General features: G+C 45.0%; 1 protein-coding gene across 4 annotated transcripts; it reads right to left on the bottom strand.

Annotated features, from left to right (window-relative positions):
* Positions 1–273: 273 nt before the first annotated feature.
* Positions 274–14,113, bottom strand: cmc1 (C-x(9)-C motif containing 1). 4 transcript variants are annotated; one of them, XR_002839275.2, is made up of 5 exons: positions 13,576–13,771; positions 12,173–12,265; positions 2,030–2,120; positions 950–1,161; positions 274–504 (listed from the first exon to the last, which is right to left on the bottom strand). XR_002839275.2 is itself a non-coding variant. In XM_023820188.2 (4 exons), the coding sequence occupies exons 1-4, from the start codon at positions 14,038–14,040 to the stop codon at positions 1,041–1,043; spliced, it is 336 nt and encodes a 111-aa protein (XP_023675956.1). In that variant the 5' UTR covers positions 14,041–14,113; the 3' UTR covers positions 778–1,040. The 4 variants fall into 4 exon arrangements, 3 of the variants coding, with proteins under 3 accessions (XP_023675956.1, XP_023675955.1, XP_072561716.1); XM_023820188.2 differs by lacking the exons at positions 274–504; positions 13,576–13,771 and adding an exon at positions 14,010–14,113 and having other exon boundaries at positions 778–1,161; XM_023820187.2 differs by lacking the exon at positions 274–504 and having other exon boundaries at positions 778–1,161; positions 13,576–13,770.
* Between the last annotated feature and the right edge of the window lie 919 nt (positions 14,114–15,032).

Raw genomic sequence — 15,032 nt, 5'->3', positions numbered from 1 at the left:
TCTTTAATTAATTGTTTTAAGACCGTATCAGCAATATGGGACGTGGTCTGTTTGGAGAGGCTTGGACATAAACTGTCGCCGTGCTGGCAGTGACTGAACCTTGCATATTTCAAATCCCCATATTTCAAATCTTCATGAGACAGAGGAAGAGGCGGCCCGCGGAGACAGCTTAAAGACAGTCTCATTCTGATCGGAATCTTTCCCATTATTAGTTCTAATAAGTACTGGCAGGTAAGCACGTTAAGACAGTATAAAAACAGGCGCAACACATTTCTTTGCACAGAAATGTGACATTTTATTTTCCACAAAAATAAAAGATTTTTCTTACTCTTTTTGCTAACCTATGCCTTGCCATTCTCTGAAATTACTGATGGAAATGCAATGATTCGCCGTAATAATGGCCAATTTCACCGTCTCTTCTCACAGAAGCCTAACAAAAACTCTATGAACTGGGCACCAAACTGAAGCTTGAAAAACAGATTTTCGGGAATCCCCAGCAAAAACCTGCAGAGAGAATAAAGCAAAGGTCCTCACTGATTAGGTTGGGGGCGACGCTACAGCCCAATCGAAAAAGCTGTTAATATTAGTATTAAATCTAACCTGGGCCAATTTTCAGCTCTTACCTGCTGGTACCTAGTTTTACTAAAATAAACATTGCCTTTAATGAAAGTCTCTGTGTTTTACAATTAAACTCAATACAATAACTAAACCTGGTCCTGAAATGAAATGGACTGATCATGGTCATTCAGAGATGACAAGGATTGTGTAGCCCAGCAATGCCAGAAGAAATATACTATTTTTATTTAACTATTTTCTTTTTATTTTAGATATAATAATCGAGTGACAATAATATTCTCCTTTCATGAAGACATGTACAAGCAGGCAGTGAGCTGAGAGAGGCCTGCTGAGCCAAAAGAGAAGCTTTTCCAGTGCAGTACAGTGTCCTCACTCCAAAGCGTCAGCAGGTACAGGCGACCATCTCCATCTCTGAGCTGGACTGGGAGGGGTGGCGTTCCCGTGGGTGACCCCGCCTCCTGGCACTACATGCTGGTGGGCAGTTTCTGTTTCCTGTTCTTTGCTGGGATGCCAGTCTTCTGAAACTCCTCCTTCTCTTTTACATATTGCTGTTTGCACTCTTCTTGAAATCCTGGATCCTTGTAGCTGCCGGGACAGAACGATAACTCCATGAGCTGAAACTGCAGTGATATTTCTAGACAAAACATGAAGTTCAGGGCTTTAACATACGATAACCTACTACTGAACCTACAGGCCGACTACCCAGATAAAAAGAACTTACGGCGCTTTTCCACTGACTTACAGGAACCAAGCCGAACCCAAGCTGTACTGCGAAGAGAAACTAGTTACAACACGGTTCTGGTTCACTTTGGTTTTCCACTGCAGTACGATCAAGCTTGGCAAAGGCATTGCCAGGTTTGGAGATTGACAGTGACATAAAACTGAAGGGACGCTTATTTTCTGTTCACACAGTGTACACCATGATGCACTAAGTGCAAAGATCCGCTAGTACATCTGTGAGAATTGTCGTGTTATGTTACCATGAAATGCTTGGAAACTTTCAAGTTCTGAGTTACCAGCAACACATAAATGCATTACGATGTGCGATACTACTATTAACATATATAATATGACCCTTTTCCTCCAGATAATGCATGCATACCGAAAACCAATCAGATTGTGGTAACAAAACCAGCTCGGTTTGGTCACGCTTTCAGCCCTGCTAGTAAGCAGAGCCGTGTCAGTGTGGGTATGGCTTGGGTACAGCTCGCATAATTTAAAATGGAAAACCGTCAGTTCACGGTTCAGCTTGGTTCTTCGTGGCAGTGGAAAAGTGCCATTAGAAAGATCACCATGCCACATGTGTCAATGATAGCCCAGAGATCTGATCCCACGCCCTGGGGAGCCTTTGCTCACTGATGGCTGTAATCCCATAACTCGAGGCCCAAACTTAGCACGGCATGCACAGCATTTCAGCACAGCGTCCCCCCCCCCCAGCTGACGGTCGACTCACTGCGTAGACAGGCACTCCTTGAGCGCTGCGTTCTGCTCCTGACACTTAACCACCATCAGGAAACCACTCTCCTTACAGCAGTGGCTAAAGGCTGAAATAGAAGGGAGAGAAAGGATGAGGGGTCAAAGGTCAAACATGCACCCAGTCTGCTACTGTCCACATTGTCTGGCACCAGAGATTTCAGTGCCTGCCCACCGGTTCTCTGATACCTGCATTTTACAAATGTTCAAACTGGGTGCTCATAAAATATGGCAAACCACATTATACCACACCGTTCTACACGGTCTGAACAAAGCCATAATACAACAAGGCAACACAGGGACGACATCTTGTAATCACAGATCACAAGAACAGAATAGGAGATAAGCCCCACAGGGGGTTTGGGATGCCAGTTGCCCTGGTCCAGAACAGGGAGGTGGTGGTGGCAATGGTGCTGGTGGCTGAGGGGGGAGGGGCGTCATATGACAAAAGCCAACACTGATTGGCTCAAAAGGTCCCAGGCTGTTGGGAGCCGAGCCCTGCACTGAAAAGCATCGTTAGAATGTGACAAAACTGCCTCCGGCTACAGGCCCACATGGCCGATGAATAAGGACAGAGGAGCAGGAACTGAAAAGGGTGGCCGGCCAGGGTACATGCAAAGCCCCCCGCTGCTTTAATTACTGCGGCGTGCATCTCCCCATTAATGACACACCTTCGTCCATCAGACGTGGGTCGGCATAAAGCAGGCCGGGAGAAAAGGGGAAAGGGAGAAAAAAGAGAAAGATAAACCCATGTGCTCATTAACGAATGGAAATCAGCCGGTGAAAGATTTCAGTACAATTCACAAAAAAACGCCACATGTCGGTTTATGACTTCCATTTACGGGTCGGTCTCGCTGTCCTTCCCCTTAGTGCTGGGCACCTGAGACAGCCCAAAGTCCGGCAGCGCGCGGGGAACGCTAAGAGAAGGATCGTGCCGAACCGACAGCTCTCACCCTCCCGAAAAGAGAAAAGGGAGCCTTGAGCAGAGCCTCCATGCTGAAGGGGGAGCTTCTCCTGCAACCAAAACGTCCAGTCTAATGTGTAAATGTGGTGGGGAGGTGCAGGCAGCTGGTCACAGGTCCATAAAACCACACAGGCTTCATTTGTTTCTTTAGTTCCTATTTCACACCAAAGCTGTTAGGCCGCGCCAAAAAGATATAGTACAAGCAGATAGGCCTCCGATGCACTCGGATGTTATCTGTCACAAAAATAGATTTTAATTAGGAAAGTCAGTATGACTAAGCATAGTTAATAATACATAAAATCCACATTTTACCAAAAGTGATACATTAGATACATTTATTAATAATATATTTAAAAACACTGAGCCTATAGGTTCTGGGAGGAGTGCTGGTGCAAAAAAAAATGCCTTCATTGCTCACAGAGAAAGGTAACTGGGGGGGGGGGGGGGGTGACAGCGAGGAGCTGAACTTGCGCCAGAAACCACGGTGCCGCTGACGAAGCTGGATGAAACCCTCCAGCAGAAATGCACTGCGGAAATACAGAGCCACAGAGAGGGCACTCTACAATTCAGAGGGTGTTCATCAAGGGGTTAACAGGCTACACATCCATAGTGACGACCTCTACAGCTCTCACTGGCCTGGAAAACAACAAGAACAACTACGACAACTAATGCTGAAAGATGGCACAGGGTTTAGCTTGTTGTGATTGCATTCATATCATAATTTAGTTAGAAAGGTAGACAGACAGACAGGACACAGAAATACACAGATAGGAGATAGAGAGTCAGGCATAACTGCGTTCAGTAAGTGACACTGTCCTTCGAAATAGGAGGCAAATCCAGTTTGTGGGGAAACAAACCCCTTAGACACCACTGCCTGATGAGGAATGTGTGGAATATTCAATCCGACGGCATATAAGGGAATGGTCCTCATCTCCCTTTCAAATGAATAAAAGGTGAAATCTCTGTATCTCCGCTACGTGGTGGAGCGGCTTGGCCTGTCGGATTACTGTGGAGTTATCAGAGCGAGAGCCGTGGCTTTGGCAGGAGACAGATCCCATCCATGCGACTGATCCTAAGCCTGCATGCATCTCCAATCAACCTGATCAAGCGAGACGTGCCGTCCCACAGCCCCCAGAGCGACGTGCCAGGTATCCGCAAAAGAAGGAGCCAACGAGTGAGCTCCACGGACACAATGCCCCATAACGAGGGCCCTAAACGCGGCCAATACCAAACACACTGTTTCTCGTACTCAAAGGGCATATTTCACTGGTATGTTTTCACTACACTTGAGGAATTAAGAGTTAACTAATTTCTACCTTACGTTACACTAGGCTCATCTAGAGCAGCCATTTCTAAACGAAGACCTAACTGGTCCACCCAAAAATAAACCTGAGAATGACTGATCTATTAGACCTATGATTAAAAAAACATCACAAATACATTCCTCAAGCTGTTCAGATGAAAATGACCAAAATGACTCCGAAACAAAGGTGTGGAAAGTTCTCCTGTGTTCAGGTGCAGAACCCTCTGCTGAGCGTGGGGGCAAAAAAAAAAAAAAAAAAACACAACCACACACGTAAAGACTGCCCTCCATGGCTCCCCCTCACACTCGTCCTGGCTGCTGCGGGTTTTCTGGCTCTGGCTGCAGCAGGTCCTGCTGAGTGCGCCCTCTCACTCCGCCCCACCTGCGCCCGCGTGGGGACATGTGGCAGAGAGGGCCATCTCCAAAGCGGCGCGACGAGAACGCGTGAGGCACCCCCCAGCCGGGCTCTTTTTAATGAGGCACACAGCGGGAGCTCTGCTGGGGCACGTTAGGAGTGTGAGGAACAGATGAGTTCATTGTTCCGGGGCTACAAGCGCGGCTCGCCCGCTTCAGCCATGCCGGTCCAAACCTGGGGTCTGCTGCACGCGGAGGGACGACCCCCTCACTCGGTCCCGGGCACCTCCCAGGGACAAGCGGCAGTATCTTAGGGCGATGCATGGTCGGGGTTCATAACCCAGCCTAACTGGTTATTAGATAGTTAACCCAAATAAACAACCTATGCTGTTCCTATAAATTATGGAAGCCCTCAGTTGCGCATTGGCTGCATTTATACAGACTTGTACATTTTAAATCTCTTTTTATAAGTACGGGGGCAGCTCTAATAATAACTCAAAGAACAGAAGTGAACATGCATGGATGCAGCACAGTACACACGTGGTGAACGACAAAAGACAAGCTCGGAATAAAATGGCATGCGAGTATGGGCGATGCTCTGGTGCCCACCTCCCTCCTTGGCATCCATGTTGGCATGCGTTGCCTGCGGACCAGCTTGGAGTCTGCTGCTCCCGGACCTCGGGGGAGCAGCCCGTCCCGAGGCCCGGTCAGCTCGCGGATGGGCGGGGGCCAAGCCCGCGAGTCGGCGCCAGGGTCTCAGTGGGACGCCCCCTTTCTGGGCCCAGCGTGCCGCACGGAGGCTCGGTCAGCGCAAGACGTGTCCATCTGCCCCGCCGCCTCCGCCCGTGGATGGCCCACTCCGCTCCGGTATGTAAATGACCAACTGCCACCCACTGAAGACACATAGTTCACCTTCAAGAGGTTATAGCCGTTTTGTTCACATCTTTCCTGTTGCCTTTGTCCGTATTCTTGTCCTTGTCACTAGGTGCCTCTTCCGTGTGGGAAGTGCTATTTTACTGGTGGCTGTGAGTTGTGGTCACAATCAGTTGCACTGTGGGGGGAGACAGGACCATTCCAAGGGCTTATGAGTGATAGGGGCCCTAAAATTTTTTAAACATAACTGCATTGGTCTGAGTTGGGGGGCCTATAAGAAATGCTTTCATGGGGCCCAAAATGGCTACCAGCACCCATGGTTGTAATATTTAGTTTCCTCCAGGGTTTTCTTAAGCTTAGCAGCACCTCCTGCTCAGGATGTCACCGCTGCCTTTGCTCCTCTTGAACTTGGTGCTCCTACCGACAGACAAACGGCCAAGCACACCGGGACAGACTTCCGGCACGTGACCCGTTAAGCATCCGAGGCCTGGTTGGAAACCGACATGAGAAAATGAGAAAGAACGACGTTTGTCTTCTTTCAGATCCTTCTACGTCCTCGATACCGGCTACCGAAGACCAACCCAGCCTACATTACAGTCTCAAGCCCCATTTTGAAATAACTCCACCAATCTGGGAAGTGCGAAGTTCTGGACTTGCCCACCAAGGGAGGGACAGACTTTTATGTATTGCCTGAATAAAACTGCAATATGCATTATAAAACAAAACAATCAAGGCAGATGTGGTGGGGTGGCTCAGTTACTAATGGGTGGATAAGGATGCTGTGCATGTGATCAGGAGGATGTTGGTTCAAATCCCTTACAAGGCCCTTACCCACATTTAACTGTGTGGCATAGTATAACCTGACAAAGAGATCAATGACCCTGGAGGAACCATGGTGTCTCTCCTATTACTACTTCCTGGAAACAACTTAAGGCACCGGTTCCAACAACTCAAGAAAAATGACACCTAATGTATATCCATTGGATATTATCCAGCCTTTCCCAACATGTCAACATCCTGTCAGCTGACTATGTTCCAGTGACGCCACTTCTCGAAACCTGTATTTCGGCTCAGGGGTCTGCTAGCTCAAGTCACATGCCATCTCCTGTCCTGCGATGGAGAACCAAGGCGGCTGTCGGGGAGGCTGGCGTGAGCGCCTGAAATCAGTGCTCACAAACATGTGTGATGATACCGAGAGGTGTGACCAAGACATGACCCTCAAGTTAACACAACACCCCACTGTGACAACAGCAGCCAGAAGCAGGATTTCACATGACACATCACAGTACCCGTTACCCGCTTTTACGCACCCGCATGCTATCTGAAAGTAATCAGCGAGTATTATTTATCGGCAATAAAAGGACAGAAATAACCACTTGTGCGCGTGTTAACCCAGGTAGGTAAGGAAATGAGCAGCCGAGTTGCAGAATTTTGGCTTCCTGACGTCTTTTGTCGTTTCCAACCTCCTGTCGGTAGCATTTTATTTGCAGTTAACATGGTGCCAAATGGAGGGACATACGCATGCATGCAACCCAGAATTTTGCCGAAATGAAAATGCATGCGCTTCTCACAGCACTACGATGACTCACGGGGCTGACTGATGCAATCGAGACTCATCGTCACACTGAGTCTTCACTATTCAGTGCAGTATTTCACCTATCTAGAGCAGTCAGAACAAAAACATACATCATTTGACGATGATTTTGAACTACTGAGGAATTCTATTTTGCGGTCTATAAAGGAATGGAAGAATGAGGCAATAAATATACAAACATAAATGTTCATATGTCCACCCTCTGAGGTTTCCTGGACCTGCCTTACGCCTACCACATATGCACAGGTTCAAAATAAAACTCTTACAATTTAAAACCTGAATAATATTCTCACAGGTCAAATCATGGCCTATACAATGGGTTACTGTTTCAATTACAACATACTTTTTGATTAATTATAATAAAGACTGAAACACATATTAGACGCACACCACTGATCCAGTGCATTGTTGTGGTGATCCTGGTGGATGAACAAAACCAGACAAGTAGTAGTTACACATTAGGATCCACTAATGAAAGCTTATGAAAGTCAGTAAAATTATGCTGCAAAAAAACAACAATGATTATACCAACAAACAAGCGGTTAGTGTTCAGGCTGCCTGTCTTTCAATAGGCTGAAAAGTTATTTAACCCCATGTAAGACATGGCTGGAGATTTTGTAAAAACAACAGCACAGCCTGTGGACATCGCACATCATCGCAGTGTCAGAGGTCAACAGCACAGCAGACTGTGCCATGGGGGGAGGGCGGTGCCAGGCTGCGACTTCTGGCCGAGTAACACTGCAGGAAGTACTGTTCAGTGTGGAAGCTCACGGTGAGAGGGCAGCGCATCTCTGAGCTGCTCGGCGATGTTGGACGGTGGGACTGGCTTTCTGGTGCTCAGACAGCTTCCACAGGCCAGGACCAAAAGAGGACGGGGTCGGGGGGCGGGGTGCCTTGTTAATCGCAGACAGCCGTCCAGAATGTGCAGGTCCAGACGCGCACTCTGAAGCCCGTTAACGCTTTTTCACCGTCATGTGATTATTTCACAGATTTCTCGGGGTCCTCATCTGGACTCACATTAACTGCAGGGAATGCAGGTTACAGCTGACAGTAAACATAATCCTATCCTGGCTATCATATTAATATCACATTTACATGACAACAGTCATAATTCCAAAAAAAAAAAATACACTAATTTACGTGGTGGTTATCAGAAAAAAAAAAAAAAAGCTGAAAATCTTTATTGGAAACTAGGTTGTTAAAGCATAAATGACCAAAATTTAAGTCAAGTGTCACTATAAGTCAAAGCCCATAGCTGCTTGTTTACTTAATAACAGAGCTCTAAATTGCTATTTCAGACACAGATATTAATTTTCCCATATAGGCTAATGTATGCCTTCATCTGGTTGAGCACTAATACAAGCCATGCTTGTTTCTTTATGGTGCAGCCATACAGCATGTAACCCCGGTACCCATAAAACCCATTGTGTCCAACTGGACATCAGAGAAGTAAGAGCATTTATGAGGTTATTTAAGGTTATCCACACTCAAACCTTTCAGACAAAGGCCACATAGGGCACAGCAACCGCCAATGCTAATATAACTCAACGCTAAAGAAAATGTTAAGGGATTCTCTTGGGTTGGGGGGAGGGGTTATCAGCCGGAGTAATTTGTTTTAATTTTGGAAAACCCAGCTGAGAAAGAAAAGGGCATGAGACGAAAAAAGGGGAAGACAAACGAAAGACGAACGAAAGCTGTTTGCTGGAGGCAAGGTTCTGTGCTTTGTAGCGGCTAAATGCTCGCAGTCACACTCACAGTAAACGAAGTGAGAGTAACACACAAAGAAAAAAAAAAACAAAAAAAAAAAACACAAACAAACCAAAGGAGCGTCTCGGTGTGGGAGGGTGTAAAGGAGAGGGGGTTTCCATGCCGTTTGACATGGTCCCGCACAGCGCGGGCCATACACAAAAGCCGACCCTGACTCAAAACAGTAATGTCGAAACACCAGACATTCAGCAGGCCAAAACATATTAGTTATACATCTATGCGCATGTCAAAATGAGAAGGAGACTATATTTTTGTGTCATTTACCTATTAACTTGAAAGACACCATTAGCTTGAGTAATGTAATACCACTGAGATACATACATATGTGAATGCAACTACAGACACTAGCATATGGAGTAATAAACCTATACAATAAATTCCCTTATGCAACTAATATGCATTGTCTGATGCATTAAGTATAGCAAACCATGATATTATATGCACATTATTGAGTCACAATATCAGATATAAACCGATGGTGTGAATATATTTCTGTAGCTACTAAAACATTACATTAAAGCCCTGTGCTTCCTTCGATAAACTTCTGTCGATCTATCGATCTGTTAGTCAGACAGCAATCATATGAAAAGTCTGTCTGCTTTTTAAATATGTTTACCGCACAAGTACCCCTAAACACAAGGCAAATTCTTTTCCTTGTTTAATCCACTATCATGCCGTTGCGTGGTGCAATTTCATCTAGATTAACAGGGCAAGAAGAGAACTATAGAAAGTCATTATTTTTCTTATTGAGGTTCTAGCTAAAGTAAAAGTTGTTTTTTTTTTATGAAAGATTGATCATTGATGATGAAAACAGACTGTGGAGCACAAGCGCACACCCATGAACATGCACAAAACACACATGGGTTGACTTCTTCCTCCACATGTAAAATCCGACGTGTGAAGGCAAAATAAGATGGAATGAGTTATTGACATTTTGCTGGTGAGTTTGAATTATCAAGTTCCCTGATCTCAACACCCCAGAGAAAACACTCCAGTCTACTGCCAGGATACGCGTGTGTGTGTGTGTGTGTGTGTGTGTGCCCTTCTTTATCAGTATTGTCCCCAACTTGGTGTATATATTACAGCTAATTATAAAAGAACACAGTCGGAGAAAAAATAATAATAAAGAAAAACAAACAAATTCAAACATAAGGTGCAGTCGCCTGGAGAATCGGACTGCAAGGCGAAGCTTGCAGACCGGCGTGTTTTTTCTGGGCCCCCAGGCTGGGAGCATGTACGCTCCCTTCAGCGAAGCACATACTCCTGCTCGAGAGCCCGAAGTGTGATCGCATGAAACCAGCTAATTAACGCTAACAAATTAGACCAACGGCAGCGACCCGGGTCGAGGCAGTTTAGTCGCTTGGTGCCGAGGTACGGCCATGTGACTTTGCGACGACCAGCGATGGGCACCGCCGCACGTGTCACCCTCAGCGATGGCGATTTAACGCAGCGCACCTTCCCCTGATTCGCTCCTGCCATCGGGCCTGGACACCTCTCGTTTGCTTGGTTGACATGTCCAGCCATTTGCATGCCTGGGCATGCAATACGTTGTGGTCACGTCAGCAATCAAAAAGCAAAAATGTGGGAAAACGATATTGAAATGAAATTATGTTTATATGTCACATTGTGATCATTTAGAAAAAAATGTTTGGTGATCGGCTATTTAATTCAATATTTGGAACATCTCAAAATATAATTGATGACTCCAAAATAGTGTATCATTAAAAGAGGCAATAAATCAATAAAAACTTGCACAAACTGGCATTAAATAATTAATATGATAATCAATGCAGATAGTGAGATGTTATGTTTAAACAGAAGCTAACCCTGCTAACACAAAGAGCCAGTGCTCAACTTTTTAGCAGCTAAGAGGAATTAAGTCTTGTTTCAACTCAATGAAAGAATGGGTGGTTATCACAAGTAGATCGGCTGCACCATCCAAGGCGTGAACACAGTTGTGAAACCACATTTCTCAAAAGTAAAAATAAAAACGAATTTTAAAAGCTGCCTTTTTCCGTTGTGTACAGGCTAATCGGCAAATACTTGTGCTGCAGCATTCCCTGGTTTGCTCTACAGAGTGTGCACGATAACGGGCTATGAGTTTTTGCACGCCGATGTAAAAGACTGGCGATATTCAGAACTGGTGCTTTGGGTTTAAATTCTAATGAGGAATGAAACAGTAGCTGAATATTTATTTCCTGCGTTGCATTAGTTTGGTTTAATTAAAAAGTGGCAGAGGCTCACACTGATTGAGGTGTTAATGACAATTATTTCTGTGAACCCTCCCAGCATGCAATGGGGGTGCTGTATTGCGGTACGACTCTCCTCAGAGTGAGAATTTGAAATGTAGGTCTAGCGGGTGACCTTTCCTGCAATTTCTAAACATTTCATCTCCGCCATTTATTCATTTGCTTATTTATGCATTTAATTTTTTTAGTTTTATTAATTAAGCAGTTATGCATTGTGTTACACAAACATGTCAAATTGTGTTTCTTGTTGCAGATTTCGGTGAGCGGAAAGTTAGGATGTACAGCCCTGGGTTTTACCAGAATTAAAGGCAGCAAATTAACTTCCGTATTTTACAATTTTGTTTCTGACAACATGTTGCGTAATTTAATGACACAGTACATAATATCCATGGTCAATCAAATGCTAGGATATTTAACAACTTTTAATATCAAAAATATTATCTCAGCTCGAGGAAAGTAGTTAAATCAGAAAACGTAAGCAAGCCAAATTCACTCAGATGTTTTATCACTTCGAACACTTTCTTTTTTTACTGTCCCAACCATTTAACTCAGGAGTCACGCCCATTTGGTACAAAACTTGCCACCAATACACCATACAGCAGACTCTGAACTATGCACAACTTGTGCAACTCGCAGCTGAATTTATGGGAAGTAAAATGTTCACAGCCTGCAAACTCAGGCTATATTTGCCATCTCCGGAGCCTTAAGCAAGATGAAGAAAGACTAAAAAAAGAGGGAAATACTGCAAATAACAACTGCACTAGTAAGTCATCCTGGACTCAGTGTACACTGGTCAGGTCTACTCTTGCATATCAATCATCAATCCTGATGTAATTTTTTCCAAATACATTCAGAAAACCTGACTCACTGCAAGTAAGAGATTAAATGTTATCTGGGATGCTGTTACTCCAATGGCTTTATTTGCAGCCACATGACCAGACACAGGTTAAAAAGGTCACACCTGGCAGGTGCTCTGCGTGTGTGTGTCCGTGTGTGTGCGTCCGTGTGTGTGCACATACCTTCCACCTTATCTGCACAGCGCTCCCTGGCCTTCTCTCTCATTAGCTTCGGAATGAGGACATCCAGTTCCACGTGACGCAGTGCTGGCTCCCCTAGAAGAAACGAATGCATTAAAAGACCAGAAGGAAATGTCCATCAGGGGTCACCGCATTCCAGACAAGTTCAAAAAAAAAAAAAAAAAAACACTATCAAATTGGGGGAGATGGACAGGAATAACGTAATACCAAAGCAAAGTCCATATGGTACGAGAACCTCACCTCATACTTCTCCCTCGGCACTACCTTAAACCCCCTAAAGGCAGCAAAGGCTGACAGCATGTCTAAACCGTGGACTGATGTGCACTCCAATTCCCCTTTTAATCTGTGGGACAGGGCTTCTCTCCTAAAAGCCCCAGTGGGCACTTTTCCATCCAAGCATCAATAACGGGCCACAAACAAGCCTCCTGTCTCACAGAAACTCCCGTCCCCAGACACCACTCCTCGGTTTGCAAAAGGCAGCCGGCCCCTGGAGCAATATGCAGAGCCTGAGACCCGTCTGAGCCATTAAAGGTGCTTGGCCACCTGGAGGATCAGATCAGAACATCCTCTGCTTCCTAAGGAACGCCGCAAAAAATGCTAGCTGCACTCAGACCGAAGACTTAAGGAATGTGTACAAATCAGACTGGGATGCCAAACAGCCTGCTACAGGCTGCTTTACTGCAGTAAAGGCTGGCAACCTGCCGGCATGATCCAAGATGACAGTCAAACACTTAACGGTTTGGGCAAGATTTCAGTTAGTAAGATGTCCATCTACCACCTCGTCTGTGAGAAGAACACTAAGTCTCAGAAAAGGCTAACTTCTAAATACTGCTCAGGGGGGCCTTAAAGTACTTAAAGTAAAGTTCTCCAAGATTTCTTTAGATTGAGGCTACTTTAAAGGAAGATGCTGTTCATTAAACCATGTGGGTTTTTCTAACCATGTTCATCACCATGATGAAGTTCTACCATTAAGACTTTACTCAATACAATAAATGCCAACAACTACAAAGCAGTATCAACCAGTTTTTCAAACCGCTGTTACACAAAATGTTGTTCGATCAGATAGAAGAAATTAAATATCTACACTAACTTAACTCACGCGGTGGATTACAGGTAGCAAACGTCGTTCAATGGCACGATCTAAGTCCGGAAGTCAAAAACCTTTTCTGAGACACATTTTCTCCAAAATGAAACACGAATATGTATTCCCGACTATCGACGGGTTTAACACTGACATTCATTTCTAATAAATAATCATCACAACATTCAAAATCTGCTTTAAATGCTGCTGGTTTAGGCATCGGGGTGTCAGTTACAAGTATTAAACTTAAAGGGCAACACCTAACTCCAGCGTACAGCAGATAAGGACCTGCCAGGACTCGAACCTGCGTCCTTACGAAGGTTATGAAACCAGGCTCTTATCCTCATCACGGTTCACAAACGAACCACGTTCATCTCGAGCTGACCGCGTGATTCTAACGGCACCGGGACACGGGAGGTCATTTGGGACGATAAATGACAATCTTACGCGACCTTGTAAACAAGTGTCGCAAAGTGAGAGCGGCTGTCCTCCCCGCAAAAGGCGCCACACAAACATTTTTAAAACGGGAAATTATGAGCGCTTAATGCTAATGGTGACGCCGTCTCACTTAGCAATGTGCGGTGAGATATCTTCGATGTGGAGCGCTAGCGCCATAAAAACAATAAAAAGCATGCCTGTCTGTTAGTTACTGCTATCGAACATAAGTACAATCTGCGTTCAAGAAGAAGTACGTAACAATTTGACGTGTTCAGAGAAGAGGAAGAGCTTAGTAGCTACCTTCCTTCGACGCCTTCATATCTAAGGACATTTCTGCGCCTGGGTAGCGGACGACCCCGGATACGTCACCGAGCCACGCTTAGGATTTGCTCATTCGTGATCACGTGAGACCAAATTCCACTATGTCTTATGGGAATGCGAGTTCTAACAAACAAACAATAAACGACAGAAAACTCACATTAGAAATCAAACAATTAACTCAAATTATTTCCGTTTTATTGTCTGTTCTGATGGTTAAATATATCGAATTAATCAATGGAGAAATAATGATGAAAGCTTCATCATATTTTTGAGGCACTGTAACTGAAGGCAAAAAGAATATTGTAACAAACATTTTTGCTTTATGCTGTTTTAAGATAAATTTAAATAGCATCGACTTAAATGTTTAATCTGCCTATTCTGGAAGCTTTTTTTAAAAATGGTTAAAATTCATAATTTACCAATTTGATTACGGAAAGACGATGTACAAAATGTAGTGTCATATAGGACCTGTTCATAACATGGAAGCCATGCTTTGATACACTTTCCGACAGACGTGGAGAGGCCTTCCTGGGGCCACAGCAACGTCTAAGCACTTGCAGGTCCCGGGGAGCGCAAGGTGTGAAAGATGTGGTCAGGCTCGAGCACGACTGCGTATCTAATTTAGAGTTTCTCATTTTCAGCTCCAGATTTAAGGGTAAGAAATCGAACCTGTGAGAGGCCCTCAGGCAGAACACGGCGAGGTGTGCGAGAATCCTGATCTCATGGGTCTCTGGAGGGACACTGCTCTTGCAGAAGTTGGGGGGGGGGGGGGGTGGTAGTTGTCACCCTTACCCTCCTCAGTGCTTCTCCACAAGGAAGCCTCAAGGTGGGATGTGTCATTGGTGCTTTTAGATAAAGACTTTGCCAGCTTTTATTAAATACCCAAGACAAATATCAACGGCCTGACAGCCTCCCACAGCCTGGTACTATGAGATTCTGAGATTTCCATCCCTGGGCTGAAGCGGAGTTCGCCTGGCATCCATGTCAGAAGTCAGCTCTTGC

The sequence above is a fragment of the Paramormyrops kingsleyae genome, chromosome 23 (assembly GCF_048594095.1).
Source record: "Paramormyrops kingsleyae isolate MSU_618 chromosome 23, PKINGS_0.4, whole genome shotgun sequence".
Classification (NCBI taxonomy): domain Eukaryota; kingdom Metazoa; phylum Chordata; class Actinopteri; order Osteoglossiformes; family Mormyridae; genus Paramormyrops; species Paramormyrops kingsleyae.
Note: the sequence above shows the minus strand (reverse complement) of the source record. Positions and strands in the feature narration are given on the sequence as shown.